Below are 17,990 nucleotides of genomic sequence, written 5' to 3'. Positions count from 1 at the left end.
ACAGCTCCACCGCCATCCCCTCCCCCGGTGCCCCCAGCAGAGCCCTTTGGACGTCCCTCGCCTGGAGGCCGCCGCCATCCCCCCCTGACGTCACCCTGCACCGAGCTCTTAAAGGCCGCCCCAACCCCTCCCAGCCCCGGGAGATGCCGTGCAGGTAACACTGGAGATGTCCCCTGCGCCCGAGCCCTGAGGGCCCCACTGCCATGGGGAGCGTTCCACTGCCCGCCTGCCTGCTGGCGCTCAGCCTCACCGGCACCGTCCTGGCCCCAGGTAAGCGCAGGGCTCGGGGCAGGAGGGACAGAGGGTGACAACCTGGAGGGGACGTCGCCCGCAGGGCCCCCGTTGAACAGCCTGTAGGGGTGAATGCAAACCCCTGTGGGGAGGTTCTGCCCCGAGCCCCCGGCCCCATCCCGCCCCGGCTCCAATGCTGCGCCGCCAGCGAAACGCAATCCCACTGCAATCCCACTCATCAAACATGCAGCGACGCGCGGCCGATGCCAATCCTCTGCCCTGGGGGGCTCCAAAGTGGGGCTGGGGGCTCAGAAACCTCCGCCTCCATTCTGGGGTTGGGACGCGTCCCTCTGCTGGGTTGGGTGGAGGACAACGATGGGGGGAAGTGGAAACAGCGGGGTGAGTAGAAATAGCGGGCGCAGCAGAAAGGATGGGATTGATAGAAACAGCAGGAGATGATAGGAATAGCAGAAATAACGGGAGAGAGAGAAATAAGAGAGGAACGCAATCCTGGGTGGCGCCGCTCGAGACAGACAGCGTGACCTTGGGCTGGGACGGATGGACCCGGAGCAGGGATGCGGTGGCTCCTGGTGATGGGGGTCCCGTTGGGGTTCCATCCACGGGGGTCCCGGTGCCCCCATCGCCGTGGTCCCGCAGGCTGTGGGGCTGCGCAGGGCCGCCTCGCCCACAAGCTGTTCCACGACCTCTTCGCCAACTACTCCAGCGCCCTGCGGCCCGCCGAGGACACGGAGCGGGCACTCAATGTCACCCTGCAGGTCACCCTGTCCCAGATCATCGACATGGTGAGCGCTGAGCCCCCCCTCAAGCACACACAGGCTCCTCCAGCTGCCCCAGACTGCCTTGGACCCTCAAAATCAGCTCCTATCCCTCTCAACACCTCTTCACATCCTCCCCCAAACACTTCAACTCTCCCACAGCAGCCCAGATGCCCCCAAGACCCTGGAAATCAATTCAGAGCTCCCCTGGAAACCAGCACAGGTCCCTCAAACCCCTCAAAATCAGCCCAGGTCCCACCCCAAACCACCTCCAGACCCTCAGCATCAACTCAGACCTCTCAGCACCAGTTCAGACCCCATAAAACCAGTCCAGTTCCCCACAAAACAATTCATTCTTCTGAACACCAGTCCAGATCCGCCTCCACATCAGCACCAAGTCCTCAAAACCAGCTTGGATGCCCCTTAAATATCCCCAACCTCTCAAACCCATCTCAGATGTCCCTGAAACGGCCCCAAACCCTTCACATCAGCTCAGACCTCCCAAAACCAGCCCAGCATCCCCCCAGCCAGCTCAGACCTCTCAAAACCAACTCGCATCCCCCCAAACCAGCTCAGAACCCTGAGAAGCCACCCAGATTCCACCCCAAGCTCCTCCAAACCGGCTCGGATCCCCTCAGACCAGCTCAAACCCATAACCCCCAGCACCACCCCCTGGAGACCCTATGGCCACGCTGGGCTCACCCCATGGAGCCGTGGTGCCGCCAGGGCTGTTGCCCACCCTGTGCCCCCACAGGATGAGCGGAACCAGGTGCTCACCTCCTACCTGTGGGTCCGCCAGGCCTGGCTGGATGCCCACCTGGCCTGGGATAAAGACGCCTACGGTGGCATCGACAGCATCCGCATCCCCAGCAGCTACGTCTGGAGGCCCGACATCGTCCTCTACAACAAGTGGGTCGTGCTCACCCCAACCAGGGGGACGCAGGGGGGCAGTGCAGGGTGGGGTGAAACCAGCGGTCCTGGTGCAGGGAGGCCGGGGAGCTGTCATCTGTGCAGGGGGAACAGCATGGGGACAACACAAGGGACGTGGTTGGGTCAGCATGGGGTGTTGTAGGGGGATGTGGAGGGGACATGGCACAGTGATGTAGCATGGGGATGCAGTGGCGTGCGGCATGGGGACGTGGTGGGGAGATGTCCCAGGTTGGGGACGTGACACAGCATAGGAGCACGGGGACACAGCACGGAGATGTGACGTGGGGACGTGATGGGAACATGGCATGGGGACATGGTGGGTATGTGACGTGGGGACATGGCACGGAGGTGCACACAGGTGCCAGCCCGCAGCCCCTTGCCCCAGTGGGGTTGAGGTCATGGTGTCCCCCCCCCCCCCTCCATCCCCCTGGCTGTCCCTGCCCAGCGCCAACGAGCGTTTTGGTGGCTCCATGGAGACCAACGTGGTGCTGCGCTCCGACGGTCACATCATGTGGGACGCTCCCGCCATCACCAAGAGCTCCTGCAAGGTGGACGTCTCCTACTTCCCCTTCGACGGGCAGCAGTGCCACCTCACCTTCGGCTCCTGGACCTACAACGGGAACCAGATCGACCTCCGCAACCGCCTGGACACGGGCGACCTGACCGACTTCGTGGAGAACGTGGAGTGGGAGGTGCTGGGCATGCCGGCCACGCGCAACGTGGTCACCTATGGCTGCTGCTCGGAGCCCTACCCCGACGTCACCTACACCCTGCTGCTCCGCCGCCGCGCCTCCTTCTACATCTTCAACCTGCTGCTGCCCTGCATCATGATCTCCTTCCTGGCCCCGCTGGGGTTCTACCTGCCCGCCGACTCCGGGGAGAAGGTGTCTCTGGGGGTGACGGTGCTGCTGGCTCTCACCGTGTTCCAGCTGCTGGTGGCGGAGAGCATGCCGCCCTCGGAGAGCGTGCCGCTCATTGGTGAGCCAGGGGAGGGAGCGGGCACCCGGCGCCGAGACCCCTGCACCCCTCATCGCCCCTCTTGCCCCATAGGGAAGTACTACATTGCCACCATGACCATGATCACCGCCTCCACCTCTCTGACCATCTTCATCATGAACGTCCACCACTGCGGGCCGGGCGCCCGCCCGGTGCCACCCTGGGCACGTCGCCTCATCCTGCACCACTTGGCGCGCGCCCTCTGCGTCTGTGAAGTGGGCGAGAGCTGCGGCCGCCCCCAGAGAGAGGGGACGGGGGGGACGGGGCCGAGGGACCCCCCTGGAGAGGGCGCGGAGCCGGGGCTGTGCCCCCACAGCCGCTGCCTCTGCCACCACCGCGCGGTGCTCAGCAGCGTGGGGTACATCGCCGGCGTCTTCCGACGGCACCGCACCGCCCAGCGCCACGCCGCCGAGTGGAAGAAGGTGGCCAAGGTGATGGACCGCTTCTTCATGTGGGTCTTCTTCCTCATGGTCTTCCTCATGAGCGTGCTGGTGATCGGCAACGCCGCCTGACGCCCGCCCCATACCCGGTGCCCCTGGCCAGCCCATCCCCATGGTGCCCACGGAGCTCATGCCCAGGACAGCACTGCAGAGAATAAAGCTGGCACTGCATCCCCTGCGTCCCACCTCCTGGGCTGTGCAGAGCCTTGCCCTGGGGCTGTGCTCGTGTCCATGCATGGCTGTCTGTACGGATGTGTGAGAGCAAAACAAGGCTGCAGGAACCCTTTGGGGGTGTAGTGATCATAGAATCATAGAATCATAGAATCACTAAGGTTGGAAAAGACCTTCAAGATCATCCAGTCCAACCGTTCCCCCATTCCCAACAGCTCCCACTAAACCATGTCCCTCAACACAACATCCAGCCTTTCCTTGAACACCCCCAGGCTCGGTGCCTCCACCACCTCCCTGGGCATCCATTGCAGTGCCTGACCTTTCTGACAAGCAATTCTTCCTCATGTCCAGCCTGAATCTCCCCTGCCGTAGCTTGAAGCCATTCCCTCTGCTCCTATCACTGATGACACGAGAGAAGAGGCCGACCCTCAGCTCACTGCAACCTCCGTTCAGGAAGTTATAGAGAGCAATAAGGTCTCCCCTGAGCCTCCTCTTCTCCAGGCTGAACATTCCCAGCTCCTTCAGCCTCTCCTCATATGGCCTGTGTTCCAGACCCCTCACCAGATTTGTTGCCCTTCTTTGAACACGTTCCAGGGCCTCAATATCTTTCTTGCAGTGAGAGGCCAATAGAACAAGGAGGAGCGACTTGAAGCAAAAATGAAGTGGGACCCCAGCGGGACCCTGTAGGGCTGCTCCTGCCTGGCTCCGTCAGGTCGCTCTGGCCCAGCTCCTTTGCGGCGCTCCCATCAGCTTCAGTGCGTTTGCGCCCATCTGTGTCCATGCTCATGTCCCTGTGTTCACCTCCATGCTCTTATCCATGTCCATATCTGTGTCCATGTCCCTCTCCATCAGCTGCCACGTGCCAGCACCAAGGACATTCATCTGTATGTGCAAATTGATCCTGAGGGCTCTCCTGTGCTGGGGGCTCCCTGGGGGTCCCAGCAGACCCCACCGCCCCAGCAGTGCCTGCAGCCGTTGGCAGCAGCGCTCCAAGGCTGCCTGGTTTTCCTGCATCAGCTCCAGGATGAGCTCCGTGTGGGAGCAGTGGGGTGCTGAAGGCTCCGTGGGGCTCTGAGATCCAAGCCTGAGTGGGGCTCTGTTTGCTCAGCCCCAGGGAGTGAAGGGCGCTGGGGGCTGCTGCCGGCACAGCTGGGGGCTCAGGGCTGGGGCACATCCACATCCTTATTCATGTCCACATCCTTATCCATGTCCACATCCATGCCTGTGTCCCTCTCCAGCAGCTGCCACCTCCCAGTACCAAGGACATGCATCTGTATGTGCACATGGATCCCAGGGGGCTCCTGGGCTGGGGGTTCCTCGGCTGCTCCCTGGGGTCCCGGTCGCCCCCTCCCACTCCACCAGGATCTCTCTCAACTGACCAGTTCTCACGCTTCTGTCTGCACCAATGCTCTCCACAACCCCACCGTGGGGCAGGGAGCAAACGGCCGAGTGCTGCAGAGCTGCTGCAGGCTTAAAGCACAGCAGTGCTACTGCTGCTCAGTGCGGGGTCCAGAGGGCTGAGATAACAGCAGATCTGAGCAGAGGCTGTGAGAGCAAAGACATTTCTTTGCACTGCACTGTCATCATTATTATCAAGTAATGACATCAAGTCACTTAATCGTCAGCTGCACGAAGCTCAGCAGGAGCAGCGCTGGGTTCTGCACCTGCACAGAGTGTGGGACAGGACAGAGGAGGGCTGCGGAGATGGGGAAGGGTCTGGAGGGCCAAATGGGGGAGGCGCAGCTGGGGTCCATGGGGGTGTTTGACCCAGAGCAGCAGAGGTGGGGCAGAGGTTCATGGCCCTACAGCCTCTTATGGCTCCTCACGGCCCCACAGCTCCTCATGGCCCTACAGCTTGTCACTGCCCTACAGCCCCTCATTACCCTACAGCCCCTCATTGCCCTACAGCCCCTCGTTACCCCACAGCCCCTCGCGGCAGTTCTGAGCCCTGCTCTCCGCTGCCACCCAGAGGCTCCACGCGGCGCGGCGCTGCACCACGGCAGGCCGGCTGGCGCTGGGGGAAAGGCTGCGCACCATCGGGCGGCGGTCGCGGCCCCGCTCGGAGCTCAGCGCTGTCCGGCCCCGCGCGGCAGCACGAGCAAATCTCCCCGCGCCGACGAGCAGCGCTGTTTCTCCCTCCGCTTCCGCGCCAGCACCGAGGCTCCATCTCCTCCCAGCAGCTCCGCTTCTCTTCCTTCTCCGTCCCGATGCTCGCCCCCGTCCCAACGGCGGGCCACCGAGGACGGGCTGCGCTCCCGGGCTGGCGTCGCTCCGCGCTCGGCCGGCCGCTTCCCCACCTCCCGTTCTTCGTCCCCTCCCGGCGCTGCCTCGACACGCCCGGTGCCTTTTGCTTTGGGCCGCGGGGGAGGAAGGGGGCAGGGGGCGCGGAGCGGGGAGGGGCGGCGGCGGGGGAACCCGAGCGGCCGGGGCTGCGCCCACGACCGCAGCGGAGCCCTGGCCCACGGCCCTGACGCCAAGACCTGCAGAGGTGGGGGAACGGCTGTGGCCGAGCAGCATCGCCACTGTCCATGCTGATGCTCCCACCTGGGAGCTGCGACGTGCCGGCACCAAGGACATCCATCCATACACGCAGATGGATCCTGGGCGGCTCCTGTGCTGGAGGCACTGGGCCTTTGCTCCTGCAGGACAGCAGAGGGCCGCGGCCTCACCGCAGCACCTCCAGAGTGCGCAGAATGAAAGCAAACAGAAAGCAAGCAGGCACTTCTGCTTCGGGCCCTGTCCTGTTCGGCGGCTCCGCTTGCAGGGCCCCCGGCGCCTGCAGGGCAGCGCCACGCAGCAGTGGGGACAGCGGGAAGAGCAGCGGGACAGGGACAGCAGAGCTGTGGGGGCGCTGCGGGGGGAATCTCCAGGGACAGCGGGGCGGGAGCGGGGCGCTGCTGCCATCCCCATCCCTTCTGCTGAGCCCAGCCCTTCTCCTTCCCGCAGATGAGAAGAGCCCCGAGCTGCGAGGGGCAGAGCCGAGCAGGCAGGCAGCTGCAGGCGCACGAGGGATGCATCGGGACAGCCTGCACGGGGACGGGGCGGCTCTGTGCGCGGTGCCACGCTGCACTGCGTCGGCACAGCCCGCAGCCCCTCGCCACCACCCGGCCCGGGGGCTGCGGGGCTCTCGGCTCCAGGATGCGGCCGGTGCTGGGGAGCGCTGCGGGTTGCGGGAGGGGGCTGGGGAGCTGAGCACGGAGAGCTGCAGGGCTCGAGGCGGCGTGAGGGGCAGAGCCCAGCGGCGGAGGAGCCGTGCAGAGCGCGGCCGGCCCCGCAGGAAGCAGCCTTCTCCGCAGGGCGTGAAAAGCGCGACTCATTCTCTCCGAAAGCCGTGTGCGCTGTTGTGGGTTGAGGCCCGGAAGCCCTCGTGGTGCCCAGCGAAGGGCCTCGGCTGCGACACGTCCGGACCCGTCCTCAGCCGCCCGGCATTGGGGCCCGCAGCGCTCAGCACCGCGCAGCGGGATCGGGGCAGCACTGCGGGTTGAGCTGCCCCACAGCCCGGCGCCCACACGGCCGCCTCGATCCCGGGCAGACCCGGGTCCCCACACGCTCCCAGGTCCCGCCGGGACCGGAATGCAGCCCTGCCACACACACGGCACCGACGTGCTGATGCTCGAGGTTTAATGCGAGAAAGAAGAAGAGGGCACCAGCTGTGGGATGAGGCGCAGCCTGGCTCCGGCACACGCACGGAGCAGCACAGTTCTGCACGCCGCTGGCCCTTGGGCGCACGTCTCTACCCATCCCCACCCTTGGGTTCTGCTGCTGCCCTGCCCCTGCACAGCCCTGCAGCTTCGCAGAGCTCTAAGCTGCTCCAGCTTCCCATCTCCCCACCTCCCCACCTCCCCAGGTCCCCAGGTCCCCACTCCCCACAAACAGAGATGTTCCCTTCGCCTCCACGCTCCCCGTCCCCTTCCTTCCAGAGCTGCTGGCATGGGGTCACCCTCTGTGCCCCCATCCCCCTCTGGCACGTTTGGGGCAGGGCAGGGGGGGCAGAGGTGGCCCATGGCTGAGCCCCAGCCCCACCTCCTGGTGGCCCCGACCCCACTGCCCACCCTGGTCATTTAGAAGCTCACAGTTGTGGTTGCTCTTTGTGTCATTAGAGAGGAGTTTGATTTCGTTTCTGCCTTTGACGATGGAGAATTTGGTGACCTTAAAGACTTCAAAGGGTGGGATGAGGACTTCTTCCTCCAAGGGGAAGAAGGACAATGGATTGATGGAGACACCATGGCAGGTCCTGATCTCAAAGAAAGTATCTTTCCCAAACTCCTTTGCAGCATTCTTGTCTAGGGAGGCGGAGGTGAACTGGCCGAAGCGCACAGCTTTGCCTTTTTTGGCTGTGAAGCGGATGCCCCGCACACCACGGTAGACATTGTAACATTTGTTGGGATGGGATTTTCGCAGAGCCTGCAGCGCCTGGGTCAGGAGGAAGTGCAGCGTCTTGAAGTGATACGACTGCATGTAGTGCTGGTGGGAGAGTCCGCCCTGACGTGTGTCTGCGTTGAACTTCTCGCACATCCCATCTGCAGCACTGTACGCCACCACGGCGATGGCCAGATCCATTTTCAGCTTTGGGCAGTCATTAGGATGTTTGCAGATCTTCTGCCATTCTGCAGATGCCTTCTTCCAGGTGTTTGCATAGTCCTTGTTGTTTTTGATCTCCGTATGGTTCACCTCCTGTATCTTAGTCTTCATCTGATTCTCGCAGCCTACATATTGGTCATCAAAGGAGTTGGGGGCCATGTTCATCTCTATCTCAATGGGGCCGAGGTCTCCGTCGTGCAGGGCGCTGCTGGCGGCCGATGTGCTGAGCAAGGTGCCGGCCAGCAGCACCCAGCACAGGGCGAGGAGCTCCATGAGTGGGAGCTGCTGCGGGGAGCGGCGGCGGGGGCTGCAGGGAGAAGCGGAGCAGATGCATCGCGGTGACCTCAGGACCCACCGGACCCCCCTGACAGCACAGAGAAGCACCCCAGCCTGCGTCCCATCCAGGGCCCCTGAGCTCTGCCCCCCCCACTGCCCCCGGCCACCGGCCCACGGCTGCAATTCCCTGCTGCAGACAAGAAGGTTCCCCAGCAGCCGGGAGCAGCCCTGGAGCTGCAGCACGCTGTTACCTTTGCTCTGCTTCAGGCAACATAAGGGCTGCTCTGCCTGCGGGGAGTCTGGGCTGCACCAGGAGCTGCAGGGCACAGAGCCGGGCCGGCTGCTCCAAAGGCCCAAGGGAGATCCTGGAGCACAGGGCGCTGTGCTGTGAGCTGGGCAGTTGGCCCTGGGGGACGGGCTGGGCCCCCAGCAGCATCTGCTGAGGTGTTTCTGCGTCACACATCTTATTTCCTTTGTCATCTTTTTCTCACCAAACTGTCCCTCTCACCTGGGCGCTTTTCACACTTCTGTCTGCATCAATGCTCACCCCAAACCCACAGTGCGGCAGTGAGCAAACGGCCGAGTGCTGCAGAGCTGCTGCAGGCTTAAAGCACAGCAGTGCTACTGCTGCTGGGGGCTCGTTCCAGAGGGCTGAGGTAACAGCAGACCTGAGCAGAGGCTGTGAGAGCAAAGACATTTCTTTGCACTGCGCTATCACCATTATCATCATGTCATGGTGAGCAACCTCCATCTGCCCTCCCTCAACTCCAAACCATTTCCCCTTGTCCTGCTGCCATCTCCCCTTTCACAGAGCTGACTCCCCTCCTGTCTGCAGGCTCCCTTCAGGCACTGCAGGCTGCACTGAGGTCACCCCGCAGCTTCTCTTCTCCATGCTGAACAAGTCCAGCTCCCTCAGCCTGTCTTTGTAGGGAGGTGCTGCAGCCCTCTGCTCATCTTTGTGGCTCCTCTCCAACAGCTCCCTGCCTTTCTTGTGCTGGGGGCTCCAGCCCTGGACGCAGTGCTGCAGATGGGGCCTCACAAGAGCGGAGCAGAGGGGACAAACACCTCCCTGTCCCTGCTGCCACCTCTCTGCTGATGGAGCCCAGGATCCCGTTTGCTTTCCCAGCTGCAGGAGCACTGCTGGCTCATGTTCAGCTTTTCATCCACCAGGACCCCAGGTCCTTCTGTGCAGGGCTGCTCACAAAGGCAGCTCCTTCCAGTCTGTATGGATGCCGGGATTCCCCGGCCCAAGTGCCAAGCCTTGCACTTTGCTGTGTTGAACCTCATTAAATTCTGCCAGCCCCCCCCTTCAGGACTGTTGGAGTGCCTCTGGATGGCATCCCTTCCTTCCACTGCATCAACCACACCACTCGGCTTGCTGTCCATGGATCCACATGGATGTTTCTGCACGGATCCATAGGGCTGATCCTGCCTGCCTCCATCTGGACGCTCTGGTCCAGCTCCTTTGGGGGGCTCAGGGCTGGCCCTGGCAGTTGGCAGCGGCGCTCCAAGGCTGCCTGGTTTTCCCGTATGACACAGAGCAGCTCCAGGATGAGCTCCGTGTGGGAGCAGTGGGGCACTGAAGGCTCTGTGGGGCTCTGAGATCCAAGCCTGAGTGGGGCTCTGCTTGCTCAGCCCCAGGGAGTGAAGGGGGCTGGGGGCTGCTGCCAGCAGAGCAGAGGCTCAGGGCTGGGGCACATCCACATCCTTAGAGCAGCTTGAATGTATTGAACTGCACCTGGGGGAGAGCGGTGCAGCAGTGGAGAGCTTGTGGTTGAGAATCAAGGGGCGGGCTGGTATGGCTGACACTGTTGTGGAAGTGTGCTACAGGCCCCCTGATCAGGAGGAGGAGGTTGATGAGGCCTTCCACAAACAGTTGGAAGCAATGTCACGATCCCAGGCACTGGTGCTTATGGGGGACTTCAATCATCCAGATATTTGCTGGAAAAGCAATGTGGCCAGGCATGCGCGGTCCAGACGGTTCCTGCAATGTGTTGAAGACAACTTCCTGATGCAGGTGGTGGAGGAACCGACGAGGAGAGGGGCACTGCTGGACCTTATTGTCACTAATAGAGAAGGGCTTGTCAGGGAAGTAAAGGTCGGGGGCAGCTTGGGTTGTAGTGACCACGAGATGGTGGAGTTCAAGATCCTGAGTGGAAGAAGTAAAGCAAAAAGTAGGATTGCTATCCTGGACTTCAGGAGAGCCAACTTCAATCTCTTCCAGGACCTACTTGGAGCGATTCCATGGGTGTTGGAAGGCAAGGGGGCCTGTGAGAGCTGGTCAGCATTTAAGCAGCTCTTCTTCCAAGCTCAGGATCGGTGCGTCCATGTGAGGAAGAAATCGGGAAAGGGTGGCAGGAGAGCTGTGTGGATGAGCAAGGAGCTTGTGTGCAAACTCAAAGGAAAGAAGAAGGCCCATGAAATGTGGAAAAAGGGTCTGAGTGCTTGGGAGGAATACAGGAATGTTGTCAGGGTCTGCAGGGATGCGACAAGGAAGGCTAAAGCCCGCCTGGAATTAAATCTGGCAAAGGGGATAAAGGATAATAAAAAAGGTTTTTTCAAGTACATAAACAGTAAAAGGAAGACTAGGGAGAATGTGGCTCCCCTGCTAAGTGACGGGGGTGTTCTGGTAACGGGGGATGCTGAGAAGGCGGAGATACTGAATGCCTTCTTTGCTTCTGTCTTCAGTGAAAAAGCTCCCCCTCGGGAATCTGAGACCCTGGAGATGAGTGAGAGGATCTGGGGAATGGAAGACCCCCCTTCTGTCAGGGAAGAGGTGGTCCGGGAGCGCCTAGGCAACATCAATGTTCAGAAATCCATGGGACCCGATGGGATTCATCCACGGGAGCTGAAGGAGCTGGCAGAGGTGATTGCTGAACTGCTTTCTGTCATCTTTGAGAGGTCTTGGAGGACGGGGGAGGTGCCTGAAGACTGGAGGAGAGCCAACGTCACCCCGGTCTTCAAAAAAGGCAAGAAGGAAGAGCCAGGCAATTATAGGCCAGTCAGCCTCACCTCTGTCCCTGGAAAGGTGATGGAACAGCTTGTACTGGATGCCATCTCCAGACAACTGGAACAAGAGGAGGTTATCAGGAGCAGTCAGCACGGGTTCACAAGGGGGAGGTCGTGCTCCACCAACCTGGTGGCCTTCTATGATGTTGTCTCTGGCTGGGTGGATGGGGGCAGAGCAGTGGATGTAGTCTACCTTGCTTTCAGCAAGGCTTTTGATGCTGTCCCCCACGACATCCTTATAACAAAGCTGAGGAAGTGTGGGATAGATGAGTGGACAGTGAGGTGGGCTGAGAACTGGCTGACTGGCAGAGCACAGAGGGTCGTTGTTGGTGGTGCAGAGTCCGGTTGGAGGCCTGTAACCAGCGGTGTTCCTCAGGGGTCTGTGCTGGGTCCGGTCTTGTTCAACATCTTCATCAATGACCTTGATGAGGGGATAATGGCCACCCTCAGCAAGTTTGCTGATGATACGAAGTTGGGAGGATTGGCTGAAGGCTGTGCTGCCATTCAGCAAGACCTGGACAGGCTGAGAGCTGGGCAAAAAAAAACTGGATGAGATTTAACAAAAGCAAGTGTAGAGTCTTGCATCTGGGGAGGAATAATTGCATGCACCAGTACAGGCTGGGGGATGAGCTGCTGGAGGGGAGCTCTGCGGAGAGGGACCTGGGTGTCCTGGTGGATGACAGGTCGGCCGTGAGCCAGCAGTGTGCCCTTGTGGCCAAGAGGGCCAATGGCTTACTGGGGTGCATTAAGAAGAGCGTGGCCAGCAGGTCAAAGGAGGCGATCCTCCCCCTCTGCTCTGCCCTGCTGAGGCCTCATCTGGAGCACTGCGTCCAGTTCTGAGCTCCCCAGTACAAAACAGACAGGGATCTCTTGGAAAGAGTCCAGCGGAGGGCCACAAAGATGGTGAAGGGCCTGGAGCATCTCCCCTATGAGGAAAGGCTGAGTGAACTGGGTCTGTTCAGCCTCGAGAAAAGGAGACTGAGAGGGGACCTGATCCAGGTCTATAAATATCTGAGGTGTGGGGGGCAGAATGGCGAGGCCGGACTCTTTTCAGTGGTGAGTGGAGACAGGACAAGGGGAAATGGCCAGAAACTGGAGCATAGGAAGTTCTGCACCAATGTGCGAAGGAACTTCTTTACAGTGAGGTGATGGAGCACTGGAACAGGCTGCCCAGGGAGGTGGTGGAGTCTCCTTCTCTGGAGATGTTCAAGACCTGCCTGGATGCCGACCTGTGCGACCTACTGTAGGGAACCTGCTTTGGCAGGGGGTTGGACTCGATGATCTCTGGAGGTCCCTTCCAACCCCTACAATTCTGTGATTATCCATGTCCACATCCATGTCCTTCTTTGTCCACATCCATGCCTGTGTCCCTCTCCATCAGCTGCTGTCATTGCCCTACAGGCCCTCATTACCCTACAGCGGCTCCTGTGCTGGTGGCTCCTGTGCTGGAGGCTCCCTGGGGGTCCCAGCAGACCCCAGCGCCCCAGCAGTGCCTGCAGCAGTTGGCAGCGGCGCTCCAAGGCTGCCTGGTTTTCCCGTATGACTCGGAGCAGCTCCAGGATGAGCTCCGTGTGGGAGCAGTGGGGTGGTGAAGGCTCCGTGGGGCTCTGAGATCCAAGCCTGAGTGGGGCTCTGCTTGCTCAGCCCCAGGGAGTGAAGGGGGCTGGGGGCTGCTGCCGGCATTGCAGGGGCTCAGGGCTGGGGCCCCGGGCTGGCTCTGGCTCCAGTGTGTTCAGAGGGACACGAGTGACCAACACTGCCAGTGTGCCGGGAGATGGATCAGGGAAGGAGCAGAGAGAGGAAAGGGAGAGGAAGCAGCAGCACCTGGGAGCCCAGGGATGCCAGTGAGGCTCTCCATGATCACAGCGATGCTCCTCCACTCGTGATGCTCCGGTGATGCTCTGTCGCTTGCACAGGAGGAACGTGGCCCGCTCTGCTCTTGGCACTGCCAGCTGAGCTCCTGCAGGCCCCCAGCTGTGGCACACGGGGACCGGGCTCTTAGAAACCCACCGCGCAGCCCCTCCCCGCCTGCTGGCCCTGGAGCTCCCGGGCTGCAGGAATTGCCCCGCACTGGGCCTTTGCTCCTGCAGGACAGCAGAGGGCCGCGGCCTCACCGCAGCACCTCCAGAGTGCGCAGAATGAAAGCAAACTGAAAGCAAGCAGGCACTTCTGCTTCGGCCACTGTCCTGTTCGGCGGCTCCGCTTGCAGGGCCCCCGGCGCCTGCTGGGCATCGATACGCAGCAGTGGGGACAGCGGGAAGAGCAGCGGGACAGGGACAGCAGAGCTGTGGGGGCGCTGCGGGGGGAATCTCCAGGGACAGCGGGGCGGGAGCGGGGCGCTGCTGCCATCCCCATCCCTTCTGCCGAGCCCAGCCCTTCTCCTTCCCGCAGATGAGAAGAGCCCCGAGCGCGGGGCAGCGCAGGTAGCAGGCAGCGCCGAGCATCAGAAGCGCCCGCAGAGCTCCTGGCAGCGCTAATTGCTGGGTGCTCGTTTAGGGCTCTGGCCGCGTTCTGGGGTCTCGGCGCAGGGGAAGGGGCTCCGTCCTCGGCGGGGTCACGGCAGACCCCGTGCTGGTGCCAGGCCGGCGCGTGCCCGATGCCGTGCCGGTCCCTGCAGCCATTGCCGGGCACGGAGGCGAGCTGCGAGGGGCAGAGCCGAGCAGGCAGGCAGCTGCAGGCGCACGAGGGATGCATCGGGACAGCCTGCACGGGCACAGGGCGGCTCTGTGCGCGGTGCCACGCTGCACTGCGTCGGCACAGCCCGCAGCCCCTCGCCACCACCCGGCCCGGGGGCTGCGGGGCTCTCGGCTCCAGGATGCGGCCGGTGCTGGGGAGCGCTGCGGGTTGCGGGAGGGGGCTGGGGAGCTGAGCACGGAGAGCTGCAGGGCTCGAGGCAGCGTGAGGGGCAGAGCCCAGCGGCGGAGGAGCCGTGCAGAGCGCGGCCGGCCCCGCAGGAAGCAGCCTTCTCCGCAAGGCGTGAAAAGCGCGACTCATCCTCTCCGAAAGCGGTGTGCGCTGTTGTGGGTTGGGGCCCGGAAGCCCTCGTGGTGCCCAGCGAAGAGCCTCGGCTGCGACACGTCCGGACCCGTCCTCAGACGCACGGCATTGGGGCCCGCAGCGCTCAGCACCGCGCAGCGGGATCGGGGCAGCACTGCGGGTTGAGCTGCCCCACAGCCCGGCGCCCACACGGCCGCCTCGATGCCGGGCAGACCCGGGTCCCCACACACTCCCAGGTCCCACTGGGACCGGAACGCAGCTCTGCCACACACACGGCACCGACGTGCTGATGCTCGAGGTTTAATGCGAGAAAGAAGAAGAGGGCACCAGCTGTGGGATGAGGCGCAGCCTGGCTCTGGCACACGCACGGAGCAGCACAGTTCTGCACGCCGCCGGCCCTTGGGCGCACGTCTCTACCCATCCCCACCCTTGGGTTCTGCTGCTGCCCTGCCCCTGCACAGCCCTGCAGCTTCGCAGAGCTCTAAGCTGCTCCAGCTTCCCACCTCCCCACCTCCCCACCTCCCCAGGTCCCCAGGTCCCCACTCCCCACAAACAGAGATGTTCCCTTCGCCTCCACGCTCCCTGTCCCCTTCCTTCCAGAGCTGCTGGCCTGGGGTCACCCTCTGTGCCCCCATCCCCCTCTGGCACGTTTGGGACAGGGCAGAGGGGGCAGAGGTGGCCCATGGCTGAGCCCCAGCCCCACCTCCTGGTGGCCCCGACCCCACTGCCCACCCTGGTCATTTAGAAGCTCACAGTTGTGGTTGCTCTTTGTGTCATTAGAGAGGAGTTTGATTTCGTTTCTGCCTTTGACGATGGAGAATTTGGTGACCTCAAAGACTTCAAAGGGTGGGATGAGGACTTCTTCCTCAGAGGGGAAGAAGGACAATGGATTGATGGAGACACCATGGCAGGTCTGGATCTCAAAGAAAGTATCTTTCCCAAACTCCTTTGCAGCATTCTTGTCTAGGGAGGCGGAGGTGAACTGGCCGAAGCGCACAGCTTTGCCTTTTTCGGCTGTGAAGCGGATGCCCTGCACACCACGGTAGACGTTGTAACATTTGTCGGGTTTGGGATTGGATTTTCGCAGAGCCTGCAGCGCCTGGGTCAGGAGGAAGTGCAGCGTCTTGAAGTGATACGACTGCATGTAGTGCTGGTGGGAGAGTCCGCCCTGACGTGTGTCTGCGTTGAACTTCTCGCACATCCCATCTGCAGCACTGTACGCCACCACAGCGATGGCCAGATCCATTTTCAGCTTTGGGCAGTCATTAGGATTTTGGCAGATCTTCTGCCATTCTGCAGCTGCCTTCTTCCAGGTGTTTGCATAGTCCTTGTTGTTTTTGATCTCCGTACGGTTCACCTTTTGTATCTTAGTCTTCATCTGATTCTCGCAGCCTACATATTGGTCATCAAAGGAGTCGGGGGCCATGTTCATCTCTATCTCAATGGGGTCGAGGTCTCCGTCGTGCAGGGCGCTGCTGGTGGCCGATGTGCTGAGCAAGGTGCCGGCCAGCAGCACCCAGCACAGGGCGAGGAGCTCCATGAGTGGGAGCTGCTGCGGGGAGCGGCGGCGGGGGCTGCAGGGAGAAGCAGAGCAGACGCATCATGGTGACCTCAGGAACCACCGGACCCCCCTGACAGCACAGAGAAGCACCCCAGCCTGCATCCCATCCAGGGCCCCCAGGCTCTGCCCCCCCCGCAGCCCCTGGCCTCCAGCCCACGGCTGCCATTCCCTGCTGCAGACAAGAAGGTTCCCCAGCGCAGCCCCAGCAGCCGGGAGCAGCCCTGGAGCTGCAGCACACTGTTACCTTTGCTCTGCTTCAGGCAGGACCCACGGCGTGATGCAGCTGCAGGACACCCAGAGCTGGGCTCCGACTTTGTAGAGCAGCCCCAGCCCGCGTGCCCTGCGTAACTCACCCGCAAGCACCCCAAACTGCCCAGTTGTGGCCAAGTGGTTCAACGGCTTCCCCCAGGAAATGTCCATGTTGAGCCATCCCCCTGGCCTTGGTGCACGTGTGCTTCGCGGTGCCACGGGCGCTGAGATGAGCGGCTCTGGCTCTGCAGCCCTCGGTGCAGAGGGGCTCCCAGCAGCTGGCGCTGGACCCGCTGAGCTGGGCTGGGTGGGATGGAGCTGATGGACTTGCTAGGAGCCGGTCGGGGGCCGTGTGTTGTGTTTGGGGCGAGTGGGGCTTCCCACAACGTAAGGGCTGCTCTGCCTGCGGGGAGTCTGGGCTGCACCAGGAGCTGCAGGGCACAGAGCCGGGCCGGCTGCTCCAAAGGCCCAAAGGAGATCCTGGAGCACAGGGCGCCGTGCTGTGAGCTGGGCAGTTGGCCCTGGGGCTGCATCCTTTGCTTTGCTTTCTTCCTCTCTTCCTCTCTATCTCTCTCATCAAACCGTCCCGCTCTCAACCGACAAGCTCTTACAGCTTTAGCTGTGCCACTGCTCTGCCCTATCTCCTGGTGGGGCAATGCGCAAACGGCCGAGTGCTGCAGAGCTGCTGCAGGGTTAAAGCACAGCAGATCTGTGAGAGCAAAGGAATTTCTTTCCCCTGTGTATCGCCGTTATTGCCACGTAGTGTCATTAATTCTTTAATCACCAGCTGCACGAAGCTCAGCAGGAGCTGTGCCGCATTGTGCACCTGGGACGGGGCTCTGAGTTCAGCCCTGGAGAGGGACGTGAAAGGTGACAAGAAGGGGCTCTACAGGTACATGGGCAGGAGACAGGGCAAGGAGAGGGTTCCCCTCTGATGAAAGGTAACTGATGAGGGGATCTGGCTTCAGAGAAGAAGCTGAGGTGCTCAGGGAGCGCTTTGCCTCAGTCTTCACGGGTGGTCAGGCTTCCCATGTCTGCCAGGACCACGAGCCTCCAGGTGAGCGTGTGGGGAGTGGGTTCTGCCCCACTGTAACAGTGCAACAGGTCCGAGTCCTCCTGAAACGGAGTGTGGATGGCGGTGGATGCCATCTGCCTGGACTTCTGCAAGGCCTCTGACACGGTCTCTCACCACGTCCTGCTCTCTGAATTGGAGAGGCGTGGATCTGAAGGATGGACCGTCGGCTGGATGAGGAATTTGCTGGCTGGACGCAGCCAAGGGCTGTGATCCATGGCTCCGTGTCGGGCTGCAGGCCGGCCACATGCCGTGTTCCTCAGACGATGGCATCGAGTGCAGCCTCAGCAAGTCTGTGATGACACCAAGCTGAGCGGTGCAGGGGATGGGTTGGAGGAAGGGAAGCATCCAGAGGGAGCCGGACAGGCTGGAGAAGTGGCAACATGAGAACCCAATGAGGTGCAATAGGGCTGAGTGCAGGGTGCTGCATCGGGTCGGGGCAAAGCCAGGTATTGACACAGACTGGGGGAAGATGTCCTGGAGAGCAGCCCTGTGGAGAAGGACTGGGGGTCCTGGTGGACGAGGAGCTGGGCATGAGGCAGCAGTGAGCGCCTGCAGCCCGGAATGCAGCCAATGTGTTCTGGGCTGCATGAGAAAGGGGCGGCCAGCAGGGAGAGGGAGGTGATCGTCCCCTCCATCGGCTCCTGTGAGGCCCCATCTGCAGCGCTGCGTCCTGCTGGGGCCCCCAGCACTGGAAGGAC

The 17,990-nt window shown here is 62.0% G+C and overlaps 3 protein-coding genes across 3 annotated transcripts; 1 reads left to right on the top strand and 2 right to left on the bottom strand.

Annotated features, from left to right (window-relative positions):
* The first annotated feature begins 203 nt into the window (after window positions 1-203).
* Window positions 204-3,445, top strand: CHRNA10 (cholinergic receptor nicotinic alpha 10 subunit). Its single transcript, XM_048950587.1, has 5 exons — window positions 204-270; window positions 889-1,034; window positions 1,762-1,916; window positions 2,383-2,915; window positions 2,988-3,445. Exons 1-5 carry the CDS (start codon window positions 204-206, stop codon window positions 3,443-3,445), a joined length of 1,359 nt encoding a protein of 452 aa, XP_048806544.1.
* A 3,972-nt stretch (window positions 3,446-7,417) lies between these two features.
* On the bottom strand, window positions 7,418-8,404 carry LOC125695945 (NAD(P)(+)--arginine ADP-ribosyltransferase 1-like). The gene has a single exon (XM_048951000.1). It carries the CDS (start codon window positions 8,396-8,398, stop codon window positions 7,481-7,483), a length of 918 nt encoding a protein of 305 aa, XP_048806957.1. The 5' UTR covers window positions 8,399-8,404; the 3' UTR covers window positions 7,418-7,480.
* A 6,619-nt stretch (window positions 8,405-15,023) lies between these two features.
* On the bottom strand, window positions 15,024-15,953 carry LOC125695934 (NAD(P)(+)--arginine ADP-ribosyltransferase 1-like). Its single transcript, XM_048950993.1, has one exon. The coding sequence runs from the start codon at window positions 15,945-15,947 to the stop codon at window positions 15,024-15,026; it is 924 nt and encodes a 307-aa protein (XP_048806950.1). The 5' UTR covers window positions 15,948-15,953.
* Window positions 15,954-17,990: the final 2,037 nt, after the last annotated feature.

The sequence above is a fragment of the Lagopus muta genome, chromosome 1 (assembly GCF_023343835.1).
Source record: "Lagopus muta isolate bLagMut1 chromosome 1, bLagMut1 primary, whole genome shotgun sequence".
Classification (NCBI taxonomy): domain Eukaryota; kingdom Metazoa; phylum Chordata; class Aves; order Galliformes; family Phasianidae; genus Lagopus; species Lagopus muta.
The sequence above is the reverse complement of the archived record's forward strand: the minus strand, read 5'-3'. Positions and strand labels throughout refer to the sequence as shown.